Source organism: Daldinia loculata, assembly GCF_022478755.1.
Source record: "Daldinia loculata strain CBS 113971 unplaced genomic scaffold F4817scaffold_131, whole genome shotgun sequence".
NCBI classification, from domain to species: domain Eukaryota; kingdom Fungi; phylum Ascomycota; class Sordariomycetes; order Xylariales; family Hypoxylaceae; genus Daldinia; species Daldinia loculata.
Window position 1 is genome coordinate 20779 of NW_026054985.1, and position 18750 is coordinate 39528.

The following is an 18750-nucleotide window of genomic DNA, read 5'->3' on the forward strand; positions in this document are numbered from 1 at the left end:
CTATGTATTCTTCTATGTGATGTCCTAGTGTAAGTACACTGACACTCTGTGCTTCTATCTCAGCTTCTACATAAGTATTTGAAGTAGTAGTATGTTCGCTGCTATGAAAATCACAAAAAGGCACCAGGACGACGATTGGTGCATACATAGCGCATTGGATGTCGATCAGCATATCTATAATACAAACTAATGAGAAAAGCGCCATCCTATCCGCTTTGTTCGGCCTCGATTGCACGTATGCAACAAAAAGAAAAAGAAAAGGGGTCTTCGTGGGGGGGTAGGATATCCACTCAAGTGCCAACGCCCCAGCGCCAGTCGTGATGCCTTTATGCTTATGCGTAATCAAATCTCACCGCCGTCTAATCACTCCTGGGGCTAGGTACTTAGCCAAGCTGAGTACTCGTACGCGAAGTCGGAGTAGGCGTCCACCTATTCAAGCCCTTCCATATTCTCGCCATCTTCTCCCCGGCCGTTGGCATTGGGCGAGACGCCGTCCTTGAACCACTTCTGGAAGTTCTCGTTGACTTTTTGGACCTCGTCCTGGCTCATCCCCCGCATCCAAGCGTTATTCATAACCATCTTCTCTCGGAACCGCTGCTCGCGATGTTCGGTGATGGCGCGGCGATACTCCTCGACCGCGGCCTTGTCCTTGTCATCCTCGGGTTCTGTTGAATAAACAAAGAACTCGGACGTGTCTTTTTCCCAGACGATCTTATTGGAGTTCAGACAAATGCGCAAGACTAAACCTTCGCTATACATGAGAGGCTTCGGCACATTGCCATCGTCGGAATCGGCTTCGGTGGATGGCAAGTTGCGAGCAAGGACTGTCTTCTGAAGGCGAGAGCGAGGTACCCCCTCAGTAGGCTCTACACGCATGTACGAAGAGATGTAATACTGCCATCTGTCGCGCAGTTCCATCTCATCCATGTAAAATGTCGTCTCATCACGTTGCAACCATCGCGCTGTGGCCTCGCGCTTGTGCGGGAACTATATGTAATGATTAGCAACCGAGGAGGCAGAGTTAGCAGACATAATAATGATAATACTTACCCAGCAAATAACGAACATATCGCCATCCTTGATACACTTCTCGGCATACTTGCGGGCGCTGATCTCGTTTTGGTAACTGGTCACATCATTATGACGATTGTTTAGGAAGTGGTGAATGAGATCCGGTGTCTTCTCCTTTGAGTCGAGACTGGTGCACGTCAGGGAGAGGCGGCATAGCGTCTTCAAGAGGTCTTGGATCGTATATAAAGTCCAGCCCTTCTTGAGATAATAATGACGGAGCACTTCTTGATATCGATTCTCATCGATCTCTCCGGTGATATAGTCTTCAATAAGTTCGACCGTCTTTGGCCAGAATGAGGCAGGTTCGTTCTCATCGAAGTAGTTAAGCTCATTGACGGTAATACCAAGATCCCTTGCGGGCTTCTTGCTTTTCGATCGGGCAATCTCTTGCAAGACGCTCTCCTTGCTCTCCTTGACGTCCTTGAGACGCTTGTATAGCGTCTGGAACACGGTGAAGAATACATAAATAGTCTGGTTGCAAAAGAAGTTGTACCACGGGCGAGGGAAAAGCCCGTCAGCTCTCAACTCGCCGTCGGTGTCCAGAAGCGGATTGTCACCCTTGACAACCGTCGCTCGAGGTACTATAGGTAGCCACCGCTCATTAGATTGTTCAGCAGGGAGAGAATCCTCTGGGGCGTCCGCCATCTCTTCTTCGTTCGCGGACCCAGCGTCTGGGGTTGTCTCTTTGCTACCAGATGCAGCACTGCCCTCCTTTTGAGTCCTAGTCTTGGCACCGTTACGGCCAGGATCTAAAACGCCGCGGAGCAAGTCAGATCTCTTGCCGTTGCGTCGGGCACGACCGTTAGTTAGCTCTGCAGGAAGTTGTTCCTCGGCATCTTCTTCGCCGGACTCGCGATCGATATCATGGAGCCGATCTTGCACTTTTTCTTCCGACAATTCGAAGAAACGTGGGATAAACCACTCGAAAAATTCAACAATCCGCTCCTTTTCAGAGTTACTATGGTGGCCATTATTAGTACCGTAGAGGACCATGAATCGGAGTAGGTCTAAGATGACCTCCTGGTCACCCAGCTCATATGCAAACTGATGTCGCGGGATTTTATTCTTCGAGCTGCGCAAGCGTCGTTGTTCTTCGTGTTTTGTCTTAATGACATCCACCAGGTGCTTGGCAGAGAGATTCCGCTTGTCAGTCTGTTTAACCTGTATACCCATATGATCCAGACTCTTGAGGTGCATGATCTCTGTCTGCGCTTGCCATACTTTTTCCCACTCCCTCTGCGTAAATCGCCACTCCTCGTCCTTTTGCTTAAGCCGCGCAAGGACGACGGGGACAACAGCAAAGGGATCCGTAAACATATCGCTGACAACATCAAGACCCTTCTCGTTACCGTAGATCTTCTTCAGGACACGCTTGAAGATAGAGGTGCTGGAGCCTCCGAGTCCTGCTGGCATCTGGAACGTTTCTCGTTCCTGAGGAGTCAAGTTCAGCATCTGCTGAGCGATGGGCTCGAGTAACTGTATGCACTTGACATTGGCTTCGATATTAAAATCGTAATCGTGACGCTCCTCCTCGATGCGATGAAGACCTTCTTCAAACGCGTTCTTTCGATGAGCAACAAAGCCCGAATCTTCCGAGGCCCAGGTAGGGTGGGATGCCCATTCGTCGTTGAGTACAGCGTTACACATCTCGTCGCGGCCGCCACACGGCTTGAGTTTTTCCTACAACGGCACTGTTAGCGGATAACATTACTTTTGGAGACAGGAACATGACTTACCCTGCGAGGTAGCAACCTATAACTCGGTCCGATAGCCCGACAATTGCTCAGCGATACCTTCTCCGTAGGTGGCCTTGGCCTATTCTCGATGATCTCGTCAAGACCCTCGTATCCTACAAAGTTCTTGAACCAACCCATCAGTTCAGCACTGCCTCCGATGAACTGACTAGATTTATGAACGAGATCATTAGTGTCGATCAAACTCTGAGAGTACATGTTGCAGAGCTTCAAGAACTCGTTCATCGTAGACCTATTTCCAATATACTTCTTAACCTTCTCGAAAAATCCCAGTTCGTCTGCCGTCGCGTTTGCCGACGACGTGGGAGGGAGAGGTTCGGGAAGAACTGGGGTAAGTGTGGGCTCGATCGACTGTACATCCGCGGCCAAAGGCTTGTGATTAAGTTTCGGTCGCTTGCTAGCAGGACCTACTCCAGGAATTGAGCGTGATCCAGGAGCAGGACTGTCAGCAATGGCAGGCGCAGGAGGCGCGGCCTGCTTCTCATTACGAGGCCGTTTTTTATTATCTTTACTTGCGCTGGCAGGAGGCGCGAAGTTCCCAACGGGAGGCATCTTCTGGCCGTCTCTCATGTTATGCCCAGGCTGCGGCGTGGTCTGAGTGAGGCCGGTCATGGCGAACATGTCTTCGGGTTTCGCACCGTTACCCTTGTTCGAAGCAGCAGACTCGGGCAGGAATTGCTTAAAATCCTCTAAAAGGTCGGGTGCGGTATTAAAGAGGGTGGTGACTTGGGCATAGACGTCTTGTATTGGTTTCTGCTCTCGTTGGTAGGTCTGTAAAATCTCGAGAAACTGCTTGTAGATTTCGGGTTTATCTTGGAAGCGGTTCTGCGTGCACAAGTTAACAAGTTAGCAAGTTTAGTTTTTGTTCAAGTATTCCACCGTGCAAATTTTTGTGGGGTTAAGAGAACTATTTGTTAATGTGCTTTTGTCCATGTGCTTTTGAACCATCAACTCACCTTGATTTTATTCACATAGCTAATAGCATGATTGAATTCAACTGGTCCGCGCTTTTCGATATTCGATTGCTGGTTACCACTGCCAGGCATCCCTTGCGAACCACTTGGGGTTGGTGTAAGAGCGTTGCGAGTTGTTGGCGCGTTAGGCGTAGTAGAATTATTTTGTATCTGAGATGTACCAAGATGCTGTTGATTTCCTCCGCTTGCACCGTCGAACTCTGAGGGCTGAGTCTGAGCAGCTCTGAACAAGCTTGGACCATTTGGTGCCGGGGCGCTAAAAGAGGCTTCCGGGCTTTCGATGCTGTGCTGTGGTTGTGGTTGTGGTTGTGTTTGTGGTTGCGGTTGCGGATGTTGCTGCTGCCAGTTGCTTGTCCGGTGGTTGAAAAAAGGTCCGTTCGTTCCCGGTTGGCCATGCGCCCCGTCGCCTTGATTTGCTCTGCCTGTAATCGATTGAACTGTTGTTCCCATGGGCGTAGTGACGCGAATTGTATTCGGATCGTTTCCTGCACCACATTCGATCCTATATCCCGGCGGAAGAAAAGTGTTAAAGCCTTGAATGAGATTCGGATGGCCGGCAAAAAGTTCTGATACGCGGTTGATGACACCAGGCGTGTCAATTCTAGGCCTCAGGTCAGCTTATACTCATCATATGTATCTCGGTATGTCGACTAACGTTTGACTCTTAAAGTCTTTCATGATATCAAGGAATTTATTGTACACGTCCGGTTGGTCGGCAAATTGCACCTTGACCTGGTCTAAGTAGCTGAGGGCGTCCTGAGAAGACTATACATTAGTGCATAAAGCAGACAATCGGATCCAAATATGTGCAAGGAATTGAAGATTATTAAAACGAAAGGGACATTCCCATGAGGCTCAAAAGGCTTATTGCCCATGCGCTTTTCATAGACTTGAGAGGATATTCGAGTAAGGGAGTAGGGGAGTAGAATGACAGGGTAAGTGTATATAGCGTATATAGCGTATATAGCGTATATAGTGTAAAATGAATATGCCTAGCGGCGGGAACAGCAAGTACCCGTCCCACATAAAGACATACGAACGCGAAAACAGGAGCCTGGGTAAGTCTGCTGTATAATATCTTCATATGATGGATAGCGATACAATAAATGTATTGGACTTACATTAAGTATAGGTTGCTGCCCCTGCGGCATGCCACTAGCACCACCGCTGGGTAATGGGTGACCTCCTGGAATCCCAGCGCCATTCCCACCGAACGGTATACCTTGTGAGGCTCGGTTGCCTTCTTGCTGTAGCGGACCACCAAATAGATGTGCTGCAGGTCCCGAAGAGCCAGAGGGGCCCGGATTGTGACCACCTATAGCTCCGAACATCTGGCTGGATGCGTTCTGGGCATTATGCGGGAGTGTACGGTTCGACTCAGCTTGCAATGGACCGCCGAACGTGTTTACGGGGACGGAGGGAGCACCGAGAGGGATAGGAGGTCCCGAGCCCCCATGAGTCGCTAGAAGACCTCCAGGACTGTGGATGGCACCGGGGAGTCGCGAGGCGACGGGCTGATGGATCTGTAACGACGCGGTATTGCTTTGGCGGGGAGTCCCAACAGGGAATTGATCTCTCTGATGTCGCTCGGCCGACTCGCGGTCGCGATGCGACATTTCCTCAGAATGGGAGTTCATTTCGCTTCAAAATCGCGGATCTGATAATTCAAAACGTCAGTTAAACTAATTTGCTATGTGCTGAAATGCGCGCGTTGCTACGAGCGAAACCCAATGAAGCCAGTCAGGAGATAAGCAGACCGAGAGTCGACCCTAGAAGCCATCCATCCAAGAAAAAGGAGAAGGGATAAATCGCGCTCCTCGGTGACCAGGGTGAACTTACTTTCTACATGGGTACTATTCTATCGATGAGAACAGGGCGCGGTATAAGATGATGTCTTTTAATTTCTGGTGAGAAGGAAAAAGCTGAATGAGATCAAGCCGCGACAGCTTGGAGACAAGGTTTCTGCCGTGCGATCAGCGGCGGCCGATAACAAGCAAAGTGGCTCTCTTTATTTTATTACGATGGTCACATGGAGATAAGAGAGCAAGCAAGCTTCTTATTGCTCCGAATTGAGTTTAGCGTTTAGTGGAGATTTAGGAGCTATGTAATACCTACCGTACCGTACCGACCTCGGTCATAGAAGCTACCTCCTAATGTAGGTATTCCCATCTTCTATATAATTCATTCGGTCTAAAGAGAGCTTCAAAATTCTACTATATATGCTCTAGAGTATTATATTATCAGTACTATAGGAATATTAAGGGCTTACATACAGGCGACCAAACAATACTATAAATTTTCATTGCCGAAGAGACACTAATAGGTGTATAATTCTCAGCTTGGTGATTCTCATGTCCCCTAGTAACGAATTATTTTCATATTTATGTAGTTATTTAAGATAATATCATATTTCAGAAAAACGGCCTTATTAGATACTCTCGACCTTCTCCATTGCGCTTCCCTCCTTACATAGGTAAATATCAAACGTTGAACTGGCCCAAATCCAACCATATCAACTCTTATATATTTCATTAGTACTGCCACAATTTTTTCGACCAATCAGATCCTTAGAATCGCCCCGCAGTTGGCGACCTTTTCCTTTGCCATTCTATCGCATAAGGTCTGAAATACATGCAAATAGGATAGAAAGGTCATGCAAAACGAGCTTTATCCAACGATACCAATTATTAAAGTTTTTATACAATAGTATAGTAGGTCAATTGATTTTACAAAAAATTCATCGGACGTGCGCTGAGGTGTGGCTAGCCAATCAGAAAGGCCAGACTTATACTATATATGTGGCGTAAAAGGCACTCTTGAAGCTAGGCACTCCCCGTAAGCGCCTGCGCGAACGGGTAACGCAGCTAGTTTGCTTGCACATAGCTAAGTCAAAAATCTATAGGCCTAGGCAAATCCCTAATACTAAGTACAGAAATTATCCATACTACTAATAGGTTGTATCCTCCTAAACTCCATTCATAAGCCGAACCAGTAGCAAAGCCATCCCAACAAAATACATTATAGAACATAGTTATATAGTGGTCGCTCATCAGCTCTAATACCAAAATTTCCAAAGCCATATCATACCACTCAGTAAAAATTTAGCGTTTAAACATAATTTCGTACTCCGTTCAGGATCCATAGCTCGCCATTCCCAACTCGGCTCGCGATACTATCCACTTGGATCCCGTCAGGTTGGATCTAAGATCGTCAGCTGTATATTCGCTATCACAATGCCAAAAAAAAAAAAAAAAAGCAACTCACCACTCTAATACCGTCTTTCATCTCCCACCATATTTCTCTATCCCCGTCAAGTAGCGTCTTAACCTTCTCCCCCTCCTGCCAAGGGCTGACAGAGACTACATGTGCCTCTACGAACCTCATCAGATTCCTGTGAGCCCTATCTTGTCCGTCCTGGCCCTCATATGCGTTAGTGCCGAGCGCATCGTAGTCCTTATGGTCTTCCCAGGGTTTGCGCGGTAGCTTCTCGACGACCGAATTCCGCGGGGCGAGGACGGTACTGTTTTTCGACGAGTCGTCGAGGCGGGAGGATATCGAGGCGATGTCGCGGGTGAATCCAGCGAATATATTGATGCTACGGTCTCGGCCCATCACATCAGAGATAAGAACTCCTCCTTGGGGATGTGGCTGCTCGGAGCCTCCAGGTTGTTGTGATGGTGGCATGACGGGACCGATGTCCATGAGGGGCTTCTGGGCGTTAGATTTCATTTGTATGCCGTAGGGCAGAGCGACGTGTTGGGCGGATACTGTCGCTGTTAACAGTTGGAGGCAATATAGCGCCAAAAGCTTCATATTTCTAGAAGCTAGATAGTAAAAGAAGGGTATTTGCAATCGTACGTATGTAAGGTATAAGATACTAAATGGTGAAGGCAAATCAATCCAGCAGATTGCGACTGTCCAGTCGCTCGGGTTCTAGATAGATAAGGTTCCACTAACTTTAGGTATGCTTAGCGTACCCCGGCATGACATCACTCCTCGAGACTTGAAGCACCTGATCCCCGTCCAGTACATTCCTTACGTACCTTTTCTATGTAATAGGTACATTCATTCATTCCACTAGTATACATACACTCACACATATAGGTAGTCAATGTCAAACCTACTGTGAGGTTATCACAGCAATATTTGTATAAACTTAGCTAAGATTCAGGGCTAGTATAACTACGTAACTTTATAGTACGATGTAAATGAAGCAGATGGCAAAACGTTTGCAGCTCCCCTTGCTTAAACTACCTCAACGTAGAATAGCCTCATTCGACTTTAGCGAATAATACCTATTGTCAACTTAGGAACATATAATAAGGATGCTAGGTATTGCTTAGTAAATACGTACTTGCATTGCAGCACCTGCAATAGGCTAAATATAGTATTATTTAATTAACTACCCTAGGTAATCAAGACTAAACATCTCTACCTTCCAGATGGTTATCTTGATACTACCACTACCACCACATATAGGTAAATATCGAAAGTATATGAAAAGAGAATGCGAAAGAGGGATGGAATGATGATTTGTGAGATATGTCTTAAACTAATGTCATTCGGTAAACATTGATTCCAAGGCCAATGGACATAAAACCGGGTTGTTCGAACCCCATCGCGTACTGTTTGGTAACGAAGACGAAAAGTTACAGCATGCTACTATGCTGGCTACCGGTGCTGTTATCTCGCAGCACAACGTTGTACAGCACCAGCCATCCTCGACTATAACCGAATTTCTATATATCGAGAGCCAATGCCATATTTTAAGAAACTCACTCCATTCTTCAGCCAAGTGAAGCAGCAGATAAAGAAAAGATGTGGCTGATCAACACCAAAACCTTAGAGCTCGAATTTGTTGCGAGCCCTAAGGAGCGCTCTTATGCCGTCTTATCGCATACGTGGGAGGATGAAGAAGTGTCCTTCCAACAATTTTCAAATGTCACGAAACGCGCGTCGGCTGAACAGCTGCGCGGATTTGCCAAGATTGCGAAGACGTGTCAATTGGCCAAAGACGAACACATGCTGGAATATGCCTGGGTAGACACTTGCTGCATTGATAAGACAAGCAGCGCCGAGCTATCCGAGGCCATCAACTGCATGTTCAGATGGTATCAAGAGGCAGCTGTATGTTTCGTCTGGCTTTCTGATATGATCCTCGAACCGGCCGATCTATGGGATACTCCGCTTGGTCCATATAAGAGAATCACTCCGGATGTGTTAAGAAGATGTAAGTGGACTACGAGAGGCTGGACGCTTCAAGAGCTGCTAGCCCCGAGCTTCGTCAAATTTTACGACAGAAATTGGGATTTTGTCGGCACCAAGGACTCATGGCTATTAGACCCCATATCAGAAGTCACCGGAATCGAGCCTGAATTCTTGACCCATAACTACTTAATCTGGTCTGCCCCGGTTGGCACTCGAATGCGATGGGCCGCCAAGAGAAAGACGACACGACCAGAGGATATAGCGTATTGCCTCCTGGGTATTTTCGAAATCAACATGCCCCTACTATACGGCGAGGGGGATAAGGCATTTCTTCGACTTCAAGAAGAGATCTGCAAGCAGACCCACGACTTATCTCTATTTGCATGGACGGCTCGGCCAGGCTATGCTTCTTCTTCTTTATTTGATTGGTATCGCGGTATCTTCGCCATTCACCCATGCGAATTCTCAGGACTGTCGGGACTAAAGCGCGAGAGCGTTAGTCGTATCTTTCGCGGCGAGGTCACCATCACCAACAAAGGTCTCCGTCTCGATGATATCCAGTTATATAGGGCACCTAATGATACATTGATATTACCCCTCGGCTACAGTAGCCCGCACCCCGATGATAAAGGCGAAAAATCATCTTATGGCATATATATCAGACTAACTCTTGATGGATACATCCGCAAAAATCCAGGCGTCCTCGCCATACTATCGGGCAACCGTACCACTGATATACCAGCACACCGCATCTATGTTAGGAAACAGTCAATCATACCATGGGCTTACAACGAACTAATACAAGATAAATATATCGGCGTGTTGCTCTTCCGATTCGAGGGGCAGCTAGCTTCTAGAATCGTCAAAGTAATACCGCAAGAGTCGTTTGACTACAGTCTCAACGCATTTCTAACTGGGGGTAAAAAGTTCTTCGGCTACCTACGGCTGAACGTGGGCGGTGTTGACGTTGTGGTCGTCTGTTGGCTAAGAATGTATCTTTCAAAGTACTCTACCACTATGACACCTAATGTCAGGTATGGCTTTGCTATCGAGGGCAAAGATGGTTGGGACAGGTTAAAGACAATGCGCCTCGAGACCGAAATAACCAATCACGCAGGCCAGGATGGGACCGTTCCGTCTCTTTTGCCAAACGCCAAATTAAGCCACTCCGATGGTAGTATTGTCACCTCACTCGGTTCATCAAGCATAAGTATGGTCATGCATACTTTTACAAGAGGCCAAAACAGCCATTTAATGTTCACGTTTTCAAAGAAAAAGAAGAGGAGTCTTTTCCGTTGACCTTAGGTATATATCACCTCATCTGCCCTACGTTTCCACCGCAAGAACTTCAGCAGATAGGCGCAGCGGATCTTCCAGCTAAGGTGATGACAAATACCGCCTTTTGCTTTTATTCAGCGAGCAAAGATGACGCCGGAAGTAGATTCTGGGTGACTGGGTCTGACTAGGGGTTACGCATGTCATAAATCATAGTACTCGCGTTGGATAAGCTGAGTTATTATCGTTCCGAACACTGACGCGCGTTAAAAATATGGCGTATCTACGCTTGTTTGATCATGCCCAACGCTCATGTGGCGGTCAGCTATTCGTCACTTCTCAACCTAGTCGCCGATGATGGGGTTCTTTATTAGGCTTTCCCGCTCAACCAAGTCCACGAGCAAATTACCTTAGGACAAAACTTCCCTAAATAATCTCAGAATAATGAATATCATCCATATTCAACCTACGAACATATCGCCATGCCTGCCTCCGCTTCGGAATTAGTTGCGACCATCAGGGGTTGGACCCAGTGCGTCAACGAGAAGAGATGGAACGACCTACCTAAATACGTGCATTCGACATACAACCAGAATGGCATAGAATACACGCCTGAGTCGTGGGCTTCGCACCTTAGGGAGCACGTAGCTCCTCAGCTAGGAGGAGATATCATCATTAACGAAGACAGCATTATTGTGGACGAGAATACTCAATGTGCCTCGTTCTCAATATGGGTCAAATTCAAACCGGGAGTGCCTCTCCTAGGCTACCAACCCAAGGGCCGCGATGTCCTACTGGTAGAACGAGGCTTTGTTTGGTTTACGGATGGCAAGCTGTCGAAAGCTTTACTCGCGGTGAATAGCGACGACATACGCAAGCAGCTAGCGGATCCCGACACCGACTTTATACCCAATCTCATCAGCGAAGATCCCGTCCCTCAGATAGAAGCGCCACTGCCCCGCAACAAGCTCGAAGAAATTTACAGAGCCTACGTCGACAGCTTTAACGCCCGCCGAACCCAGGTGGAGTATGCCAAGTATGTCCACCGGCCAGAAGCAGCACTCAACAACAAGACCTTGGCTCGTCGCATTATGGACGACACGGTGACGGCCATCCCGGACCTTCAAGTGCAGATTCACACCCTGATAGCCGACGAGGAATCGCAGCGCGTAGCAGTGTGGCTGAAGTTTACCGGAACGCCGGTTAAGGAATACGCCGGACTAGTAGTCGATGGTCATGCCGTCCAATTCACCGAGCATGCGACTTATCAGTTTGTGGACGGCAAAATCCAGCGAATTTGGGGATTCATGGACTGGGACGAGGCGAGACAGCAGCAAAGACCCGCGGGGCCAAAATCTATACCGGTGCTTTAGGAGTTGACGATAAGGCTTGACATGATACATGTTTTTGTTGATATTTCGGGTTTCTATTTCGAACAAAAAGCACTCTGGGCTCTAGGCTCTAGGATACCAAACAGCACTAGACTAGAAGACGCCTACATTTAGATAACTATTCTTTTTCGAGGACAGCAATAATATTATTATTCTTTACGAATTTATAAATCTCACAAGCTAAATCCTTCTTACCATGTAGTCCTCATGAAAACTAGGTCCCTAGGTAGGTAAGCTAACGATGCGGCTACCCGTGGAATGCAGACATCCCGCATTTTTCACATGCTAAAATCCTACATCTCAGTTAATCCTAGCCTACCTGTTATGGCTATTGTTACAATTCTGCAGTGAAGGACTACCTAGCCGTCAGGGACCCCAGGTTTAGATCAGCTGCCATGCGACCAGTCTTGTTATGTATTTCGTATTAAAGAGAACTCGCGTGTTAGAGAATCATCTGACACGCGAGTCTCTTTTGCGGGGGAGACGCCGCTTTCGTCTTGCCGGTCCGGGGCGCAGCTCAGCCTTTTTTGGAGGAATAATCACATGCGTCCGTGTCTGTCAGACTTGTGTTGTATGTACCCAATTGTATGCGTGCTAAATCATCCGATTATATGTATACTTGACACACGGGCTGTCACTCCAACAAAGGGGTTTCCTGATAATCCGATCTCAACCCCGTGGGTTCCCGCCGTACAAGGTTTAACCGTCTAGCTCGTGACTGTGGGGAAGAAGCTTTAGAGCCGTCAACTTTGCCCCCATAATCATTTTTCGAATGTGGAGGATGCGGATAGTGGATACGACATATGTAATCCGTACAAACCTCGGCATTCTGGTCCAAAATGTACCGGATAATTCGGTGTACATGAGTACGCGCTAGTGACATCACCTCCTCGGCCGAATATTGTGCGAAGGCCATGTACCTCTGTTTCCGTCCAGCCACCTGGATGTGAGTAGCTACAGTACTAAAAACTGGAAAAATACTTGTATGTCTTATATTAGACTAGAAGACCTGAATGAGGATCAAGTGCGATAATAGCAAATTGTACGCATTTCGCTGTACAGTAGAAACGGACTAAGAGTAAGAAGTACCAATTACGAGCAAGTACATACACGCGAGTACCGGGATAGGTACATACCTGCCTGACCCCTGATGCGCTAAGAGTTGACCTCGGCACGCCCGCGCACGAATCAGAGTGTCAGCAATTCAAAGTAAAGCAGCTTCGACTCGGCCTAGAAGGTCAGCTAGTAAAACAGTTAACAACGAAATATCAAGCCCCGACATCCCTTTCGCATTTCTTCTCAAACTTAAACTTAACACTTTCAAGCTACTTCTCATCCTCTCCTCTCATTTCTCCTGCCATTTCTACATCATTCCCACCAGTAGCCAGGCAGTTCCGTATATTATATCACATCAATTAAAAATGGCACCTCGAGTAATTGTCGTTGGTGGCGGCTGTAAGCTTCAATTCTCTCCCCGCTCCTTGTGAGCGTCACCATTCTGGCGATAACGAGCTGACAATTACATGTAGTGGCCGGTCTGAGTGCTGCACACACAATTTACTTGGCCGGCGGCAATGTTACGGTCCTTGATAAGCAAGGTGAGAATTGAGCTTATTCAGTGTACGACTCGATGAGCTTGGAAACTAATTTATTTATTTTAGGTTTCTTCGGAGGAAACTCAACCAAGGCCACATCCGGAATCAACGGTGCTTTAACGCGGACACAGATTGATAACAACATCAAGGACAGCGTAAAGCTGTTCTACGATGATACCCTCAAATCCGCACGAGACCAGGCCAGACCAGATCTCATCAAGGTCCTCACTTACAAATCTGCAGCCGCAGTTGAGTGGCTACAAGATGTCTTCAACCTAGACCTAACTTTAGTTTCGCGACTTGGGTGAGTCGAGAGAATATCTTATTGGTCTCCCATATTTATGCTAATTACCTTGTTAGTGGTCACTCTCAACCCAGGACACACCGAGGGCACGACGCCAAGTTCCCTGGTATGGCTATCACATACGCCTTGATGCAAAGGTTAGAAGAGCTCGCCGAGACCGAACCCGAACGCGTCCAGGTTATCAAGAAGGCTCGCGTCACAGGCTTAAATAAGGATGGTAACAAGGTCACCGGTGTCACATACGAGTCCAGCGGCGAGAGCGCTATTCTCGAGGGCCCTGTTGTTCTAGCTACCGGTGGTTACGCCGCAGACTTTGGCGAGAACTCGTTGCTGCAAAAGCACAGGCCCGACACCATCGGCCTTGCCACTACCAACGGCACACACGCCACCGGTGACGGTCAGAAGATGGTTATGGCTATCGGTGGAAACGGAATTGACATGGACAAGGTCCAGGTTCACCCTACGGGTCTCGTCGACCCCAAGGACCCTGGCTCGAAGTGGAAGTTCTTGGCCGCTGAGGCCCTGCGTGGTGAGGGTGGTCTCTTGCTCAACGCTGATGGTGACCGATTCTGCGATGAGCTCGGCCACCGAGACTACGTCTCAGGCATGATGTGGAAGGAGAAGGAGAAGGGCAAGTTCCCCATCCGACTAGTGCTCAACTCCAAGGCTTCCAATGTTTTGGACTTCCACACCCGCCACTACTCTGGTCGTGGTCTGATGAAGAAGATAACCGGCAAGCAACTCGCTAAGGAGATCGGTTGCTCCCCCGAGCATCTCCAGAAGACATTCACCACCTACAATGCTATCGCCGAGGGTAAGCAGAAGGACCCCTGGGGCAAGAAGTTCTTCCACAACTTGCCTCTGGACATCAATGACGACTTCCACGTCTCATTGATGGAGCCGGTCCTTCACTTCACCATGGGTGGTATCGAGATCAACGACAAGGCCCAAGTCCTAAACAAGGACCAGAAGCCTTTCGATGGTCTATACGCTTGTGGTGAGTTGGCTGGTGGTGTCCACGGTGCGAACCGACTTGGCGGTTCCTCGCTTCTAGGCTGTGTCGTCTACGGCCGCGTTGCTGGAGACTCGGCCAGCAACTACTTGTTCCAGCAGGCTCTCTCAGGTTCCGCTGGAGCTGCTCAGCGTCTTGGACAGATCTCCTTACACATCGACCCGTCTCAACCGGGCAGGGTATCCGTCGAGTGGGGAAGTGGTGCTTCCGGCTCCTCGTCATCCGGAGGTGCTGGTCAAAAGACCAGTGCTACCGGCCCTACTCCGACTGCGGAGGGTGGCAAGTCATCCCAGCCCGCAGCAAAGGCTCAGAACGCAAAAGCATTTGAGGTGCCGGAGAAGGAGTTCACATTAGAAGAGGTAGCCAAGCACAACAAAAAGGAGGACCTCTGGGTTGTCGTCAAGGGTGTCGTCATGGACCTGACGAACTGGCTCGATGAGCACCCCGGCGGTCCCCAGGCCATCATGAACTTCATGGGCCGGGATGCGACAGAAGAATTTGAGATGTTACACGACGACGAAGTCATCCCCAAGTACGCACCTCAGCAAGTAATAGGGCGTGTTAAGGGACAGAAGATCACTCTCGAATTCTAAGCAAAAGAACAATCGGACGGCGCTTCGGGAATTGTTTTACATTTGCAAATAACATTTCGATTTTTAATCCTTACTCTTCCGCGTAATGAGATACGCGAGAGGCACCCAGATTTATTCGGCTGAATAGTAAAATTAGCTAGGCGGGGCGCTTCTTGTTGCATTAGGCCGATGGCCTGGCTGTATTGATAGTATAGGACTGCGTCAGATGTATTAGCATTTAGGAATATATCACTTGGATTATGTTGTTTAAGCTTTGATTTGCCTTTATTGATTCGACTATATGACTGTGTGTACTGATATGACATGCTTTATCATAAAATGATCAAGTCCTGATGCGTAAGAACTCGTCGGACAGGTTTACGGTAGTAGTGTCTGCAAGAGCATCTTCCCGGAGCTTAGTTATATAACCCCCCCCCCCCATCGCGGTCACCGTTTACATCGAACAAGGCCGTCAGGCATTCCCTTTGAAGATATTCTTTACCTACCCTACTGAAGAAGGCCGAGTTTCAATCTCGCAACATTACCAAACACATCATCTTGTTAGACACAACAATACTTGATGCCGCTTAAATCAACAACACGGTGAGAATAAGTCTTGGAGTGCCTCCCGATAAAATCCTACGGTCACTACGCCATACTGGACTGCTTCGTATGTACAGCCACCTAAGCACCCCCTTGTAGCTAATAGTCAATGATTATGGCACTTTGAAGTAGCCTCCTAAGAAGATTGATAGAGGGTAGCAAGTTTAACGAGGTTAAATCCTACGGTTTTATTAGCAATAGTGGGAATGAGACGAGGCGCAATAGAGAAGATTGCAAGGTCTTGAGGGTGTATTGGGGTTTATCCGGGCTTCTCGTATGGCTGTTATGTGCTTGGAACGTCTACACGGTGGCTTGTGATGTTGATATAAATTTCTAGTTATAATCGGATTCCTAGCTTCTCAAAATTCTCAAGACGTCCTGTTTCTACTCCTCAACCTGGTGGGCTGTTGCTTGGGACTAACTAACTAGAAATAAGAAGGTTATAGGCCCTTGTGGATGGAGCGACGGGCGGCTGCTGAGACTGTTCACGATATTTGTTACTTGTCTCCTAGCATGCATTCTAACCACAGACATTGACGCTCAGCTGTATCTAGTACTGTAGTTTACCAGAGCTAAGTTCACGTTGCCGGCAGCAATGTTTATATATACACTGGATATAAACTACGTCAAGACGTATAGGAGTTAGGGGAATAGACGATGTATCACATATACTCTTGGATTGGGATTGCTATATATGAGTGGAACTTAATGGCTCTAGCTAACATACCTCCTAGCTAACAGCAGTCTCGGGGTCTACGACGGGAAGAATCATAGTCATGCAGGTTGATTCACGGGCCACGTCTTATGCGAACTGATTAGGTGCGTCCAAAGTCTTTGTCTTGAGAAGTCTGAAGTATCTCTGACTACATTTGACACAAGAAGTCCCTTTAGATACTTTAGGTACTCAAGCATATTCGAGTAGCGATGGCCCTCCCCATCTTGAACGTAGGTAGCATCTTATAGCAGTAGCTATATTTCGTCTGATATCCCGCCGCTCAACGTAAAACAAAAGAGCATTCCGGCTAGCCTATGACCCAGCAATTTGCACGTGTGGTATTTTAGATAAGTGATATTGAATTCAACAATCCAGATTTAAGCGTAGGCATCGCGCTGGAGGTGTATAAAGTGGTTGGATGTTACGACTAACAGCGACTTAAGGTGACTCCCATGGAACGTTTCTTCCTACCGTCGTAGATGCAGGCGAGGGTAGATTTCACCCCGTCTGCCTTTCCCGCCCGATGTAAACCACCTTCAACGTACATATATTTCCTAACGTCACGAACCAACACGGCACCCTCCATGCTGACCTTTAGGGGGAGACGGTGGTTTCCTGGGCCGTAGGCATGCATCCGGCTGTTGATTAACGACCGTTGGCTCATTGTGACATTTAGTGCGGAAATCTTAGAATAAGCAAGCACGTATAATGTAGCGGTTGGTTCCATTTGTCTACTGTCTATACACCTCGAGTAGGCGGGCAGGCAGGCGGCGGTCCAAAGCGCGTAGGCATACAGGCCAACTACGGGATCCTCTTATACATACCTGAGCGGCATCGTCGATAGACCCTAGCTAATAAAGCTGATGAAGCTGTTCTGGATTCCACCTAGACTATATTGTCGTGGATGGTTTAGTAAGAATAAGGGGACCGCACCTGGACTCGCGATGCCTCTGCTCAGAGTACCCCCTTTCGAGACGAGAGAAGACATACTTTATCAAAGCGAGTACACGCGAGCCCTAAGTATTATACTTGTACTGCATAAATTGTCGTAGTTATAGAATACCATAGTTACCAGGCGTACCTCCGTATCGTGCACGCGGAGCACATGCCCCTATTCTCAGGGGGAGGCTCATACGTCCTGCTACTTCGCGATGGGTTTGGACATAGCTGCCAAAGTCTTCATCCATCGTAAATGCGCTATCGAAACCTTCTAACGAGGGCGCTACGCATGGCTTGGCGACTTTGGACGCCAGTGGGAAGGGTAACTTGGTCCTAGGAGGCACAGGCATAGTAAGCTTCGACTTTCTCCGAACGAGACGATGGTCGCGTCCTGGGCCAATAGCGATTGGGCGTTTGCAGGAGCCTGTGCAATGTAGGGACGTATGAGGTAGACTTCCATCCGCTCCCGCAGTGACGTACAGTGAAACCAAGAGCACCTCTGGTCTGGAACCTGGGGGTGTAGGAAGGAGGACGGGCAACATGAGATGGAATCCGACAAGATCCTACGCGCCCATCCTAAACATTTCGGGGATGTAGCGAGGAAATCGAATTTCCGAGGACTACACAGAATGCATTTTTTTTTATACGATGGGGGGTTGGGTTAAAAGTTTCTATGGCCTCGTAGCCTTATTCAACGCGGATAGGGGACTATGGTAACATTGAATATATTTCACTTCCCTTGCGTCAATATACGATCCTCGGCTGGGTACCATAGCGGCAAAGGGTGGTTTTAAAAAACGGTTCCTTAACGGAGTACCGTACCTCCTATATGCATTATTTATTAAAAAAGTAACGTTATTTCTCAAATAATCGTTACCCGGGCAACTACCGTTTTTCTTTTAAAAATTGTTTTTTTTTCAAAAATTGTTTTTTTTTTAAAAATTATTTTTTATTAAAAATTATTGTTATAATAAAAATTAAATTTATTAAAAAGATTATTTTAATTATATAAATTATTATTAAAATATTATAAATTTTTAATTTATTTTTATTAATATTATAATTAATAAATTTTTTATTTTATATAAATTATATTTAAATTATTAATTAAAATTAAATATAATTTAATTAATTTAATAATTGTGATTTTAATAATAAATAATTTATTAGTTAATTTTTATAAAATATTTAAATTAATAAGTTTATTATAAATATTAATATAATATAAAAGTATAATAATTATAAAAATATATTATTTAATATAAATATTAAATAAAAAAATATAATTAATATAAATAAAGTTATTTAAATTATAATATTAAATATAATTATTTTTA

At 46.8% G+C, this 18750-nt stretch overlaps 6 protein-coding genes across 6 annotated transcripts; 3 read left to right on the plus strand and 3 right to left on the minus strand.

Moving 5' to 3' along the window:
* Window positions 1-317: 317 nt before the first annotated feature.
* On the minus strand, window positions 318-5773 carry F4817DRAFT_45500 (uncharacterized protein). The gene is made up of 6 exons (XM_049307501.1): window positions 4921-5773; window positions 4455-4555; window positions 3782-4400; window positions 2808-3650; window positions 1051-2751; window positions 318-987 (listed from the first exon to the last, which is right to left on the minus strand). The coding sequence occupies exons 1-6, from the start codon at window positions 5434-5436 to the stop codon at window positions 430-432; spliced, it is 4338 nt and encodes a 1445-aa protein (XP_049153384.1). The 5' UTR covers window positions 5437-5773; the 3' UTR covers window positions 318-429.
* Window positions 5774-6598: 825 nt separating this feature from the next.
* On the minus strand, window positions 6599-7750 carry F4817DRAFT_355177 (uncharacterized protein). The gene is made up of 2 exons (XM_049305626.1): window positions 7064-7750; window positions 6599-7000 (listed from the first exon to the last, which is right to left on the minus strand). The coding sequence occupies exons 1-2, from the start codon at window positions 7610-7612 to the stop codon at window positions 6908-6910; spliced, it is 642 nt and encodes a 213-aa protein (XP_049153385.1). The 5' UTR covers window positions 7613-7750; the 3' UTR covers window positions 6599-6907.
* An 867-nt stretch (window positions 7751-8617) lies between these two features.
* F4817DRAFT_321617 (heterokaryon incompatibility protein-domain-containing protein) lies at window positions 8618-10306 on the plus strand (the record flags this gene model as incomplete). The annotated part of the gene is made up of 1 exon (XM_049301302.1): window positions 8618-10306. The coding sequence occupies one exon, from the start codon at window positions 8618-8620 to the stop codon at window positions 10304-10306; it is 1689 nt and encodes a 562-aa protein (XP_049153386.1).
* A 229-nt stretch (window positions 10307-10535) lies between these two features.
* Window positions 10536-11844, plus strand: F4817DRAFT_45537 (uncharacterized protein). Its single transcript, XM_049307502.1, has one exon. The coding sequence runs from the start codon at window positions 10765-10767 to the stop codon at window positions 11653-11655; it is 891 nt and encodes a 296-aa protein (XP_049153387.1). The 5' UTR covers window positions 10536-10764; the 3' UTR covers window positions 11656-11844.
* Window positions 11845-12685: 841 nt separating this feature from the next.
* F4817DRAFT_355180 (Flavocytochrome c) lies at window positions 12686-15427 on the plus strand. The gene is made up of 4 exons (XM_049305627.1): window positions 12686-13128; window positions 13203-13271; window positions 13335-13572; window positions 13629-15427. The coding sequence occupies exons 1-4, from the start codon at window positions 13095-13097 to the stop codon at window positions 15175-15177; spliced, it is 1890 nt and encodes a 629-aa protein (XP_049153388.1). The 5' UTR covers window positions 12686-13094; the 3' UTR covers window positions 15178-15427.
* A 2099-nt stretch (window positions 15428-17526) lies between these two features.
* F4817DRAFT_321620 (uncharacterized protein) lies at window positions 17527-17955 on the minus strand (the record flags this gene model as incomplete). The annotated part of the gene is made up of 1 exon (XM_049301303.1): window positions 17527-17955. One exon carries the CDS (start codon window positions 17953-17955, stop codon window positions 17527-17529), a length of 429 nt encoding a protein of 142 aa, XP_049153389.1.
* Between the last annotated feature and the right edge of the window lie 795 nt (window positions 17956-18750).

Excerpts from the sequence above, each read along its gene's own strand:
- F4817DRAFT_355177 (XM_049305626.1), bottom strand. The coding sequence starts at position 7,612 with ATGAAGCTTTTGGCGCTATATTGCCTCCAACTGTTAACAGCGACAGTA. Across the intron at positions 7,001-7,063 it reads TGAAAGACGGTATTAGAGTG|ATCCAACCTGACGGGATCCA; the intron begins GTGAGTTGCTTT and ends TGACGATCTTAG.
- F4817DRAFT_45500 (XM_049307501.1), bottom strand. The coding sequence starts at position 5,436 with ATGAACTCCCATTCTGAGGAAATGTCGCATCGCGACCGCGAGTCGGCC. Across the intron at positions 4,556-4,920 it reads GGCAGCAACCTATACTTAAT|GACGCCCTCAGCTACTTAGA; the intron begins GTAAGTCCAATA and ends TAGTCTTCTCAG. Across the intron at positions 4,401-4,454 it reads AAAGACTTTAAGAGTCAAAC|AATTGACACGCCTGGTGTCA; the intron begins GTTAGTCGACAT and ends CCTGAGGCCTAG.
- F4817DRAFT_45537 (XM_049307502.1), top strand. The coding sequence starts at position 10,765 with ATGCCTGCCTCCGCTTCGGAATTAGTTGCGACCATCAGGGGTTGGACC.
- F4817DRAFT_355180 (XM_049305627.1), top strand. The coding sequence starts at position 13,095 with ATGGCACCTCGAGTAATTGTCGTTGGTGGCGGCT. Across the intron at positions 13,129-13,202 it reads AATTGTCGTTGGTGGCGGCT|TGGCCGGTCTGAGTGCTGCA; the intron begins GTAAGCTTCAAT and ends AATTACATGTAG. Across the intron at positions 13,272-13,334 it reads TACGGTCCTTGATAAGCAAG|GTTTCTTCGGAGGAAACTCA; the intron begins GTGAGAATTGAG and ends TATTTATTTTAG.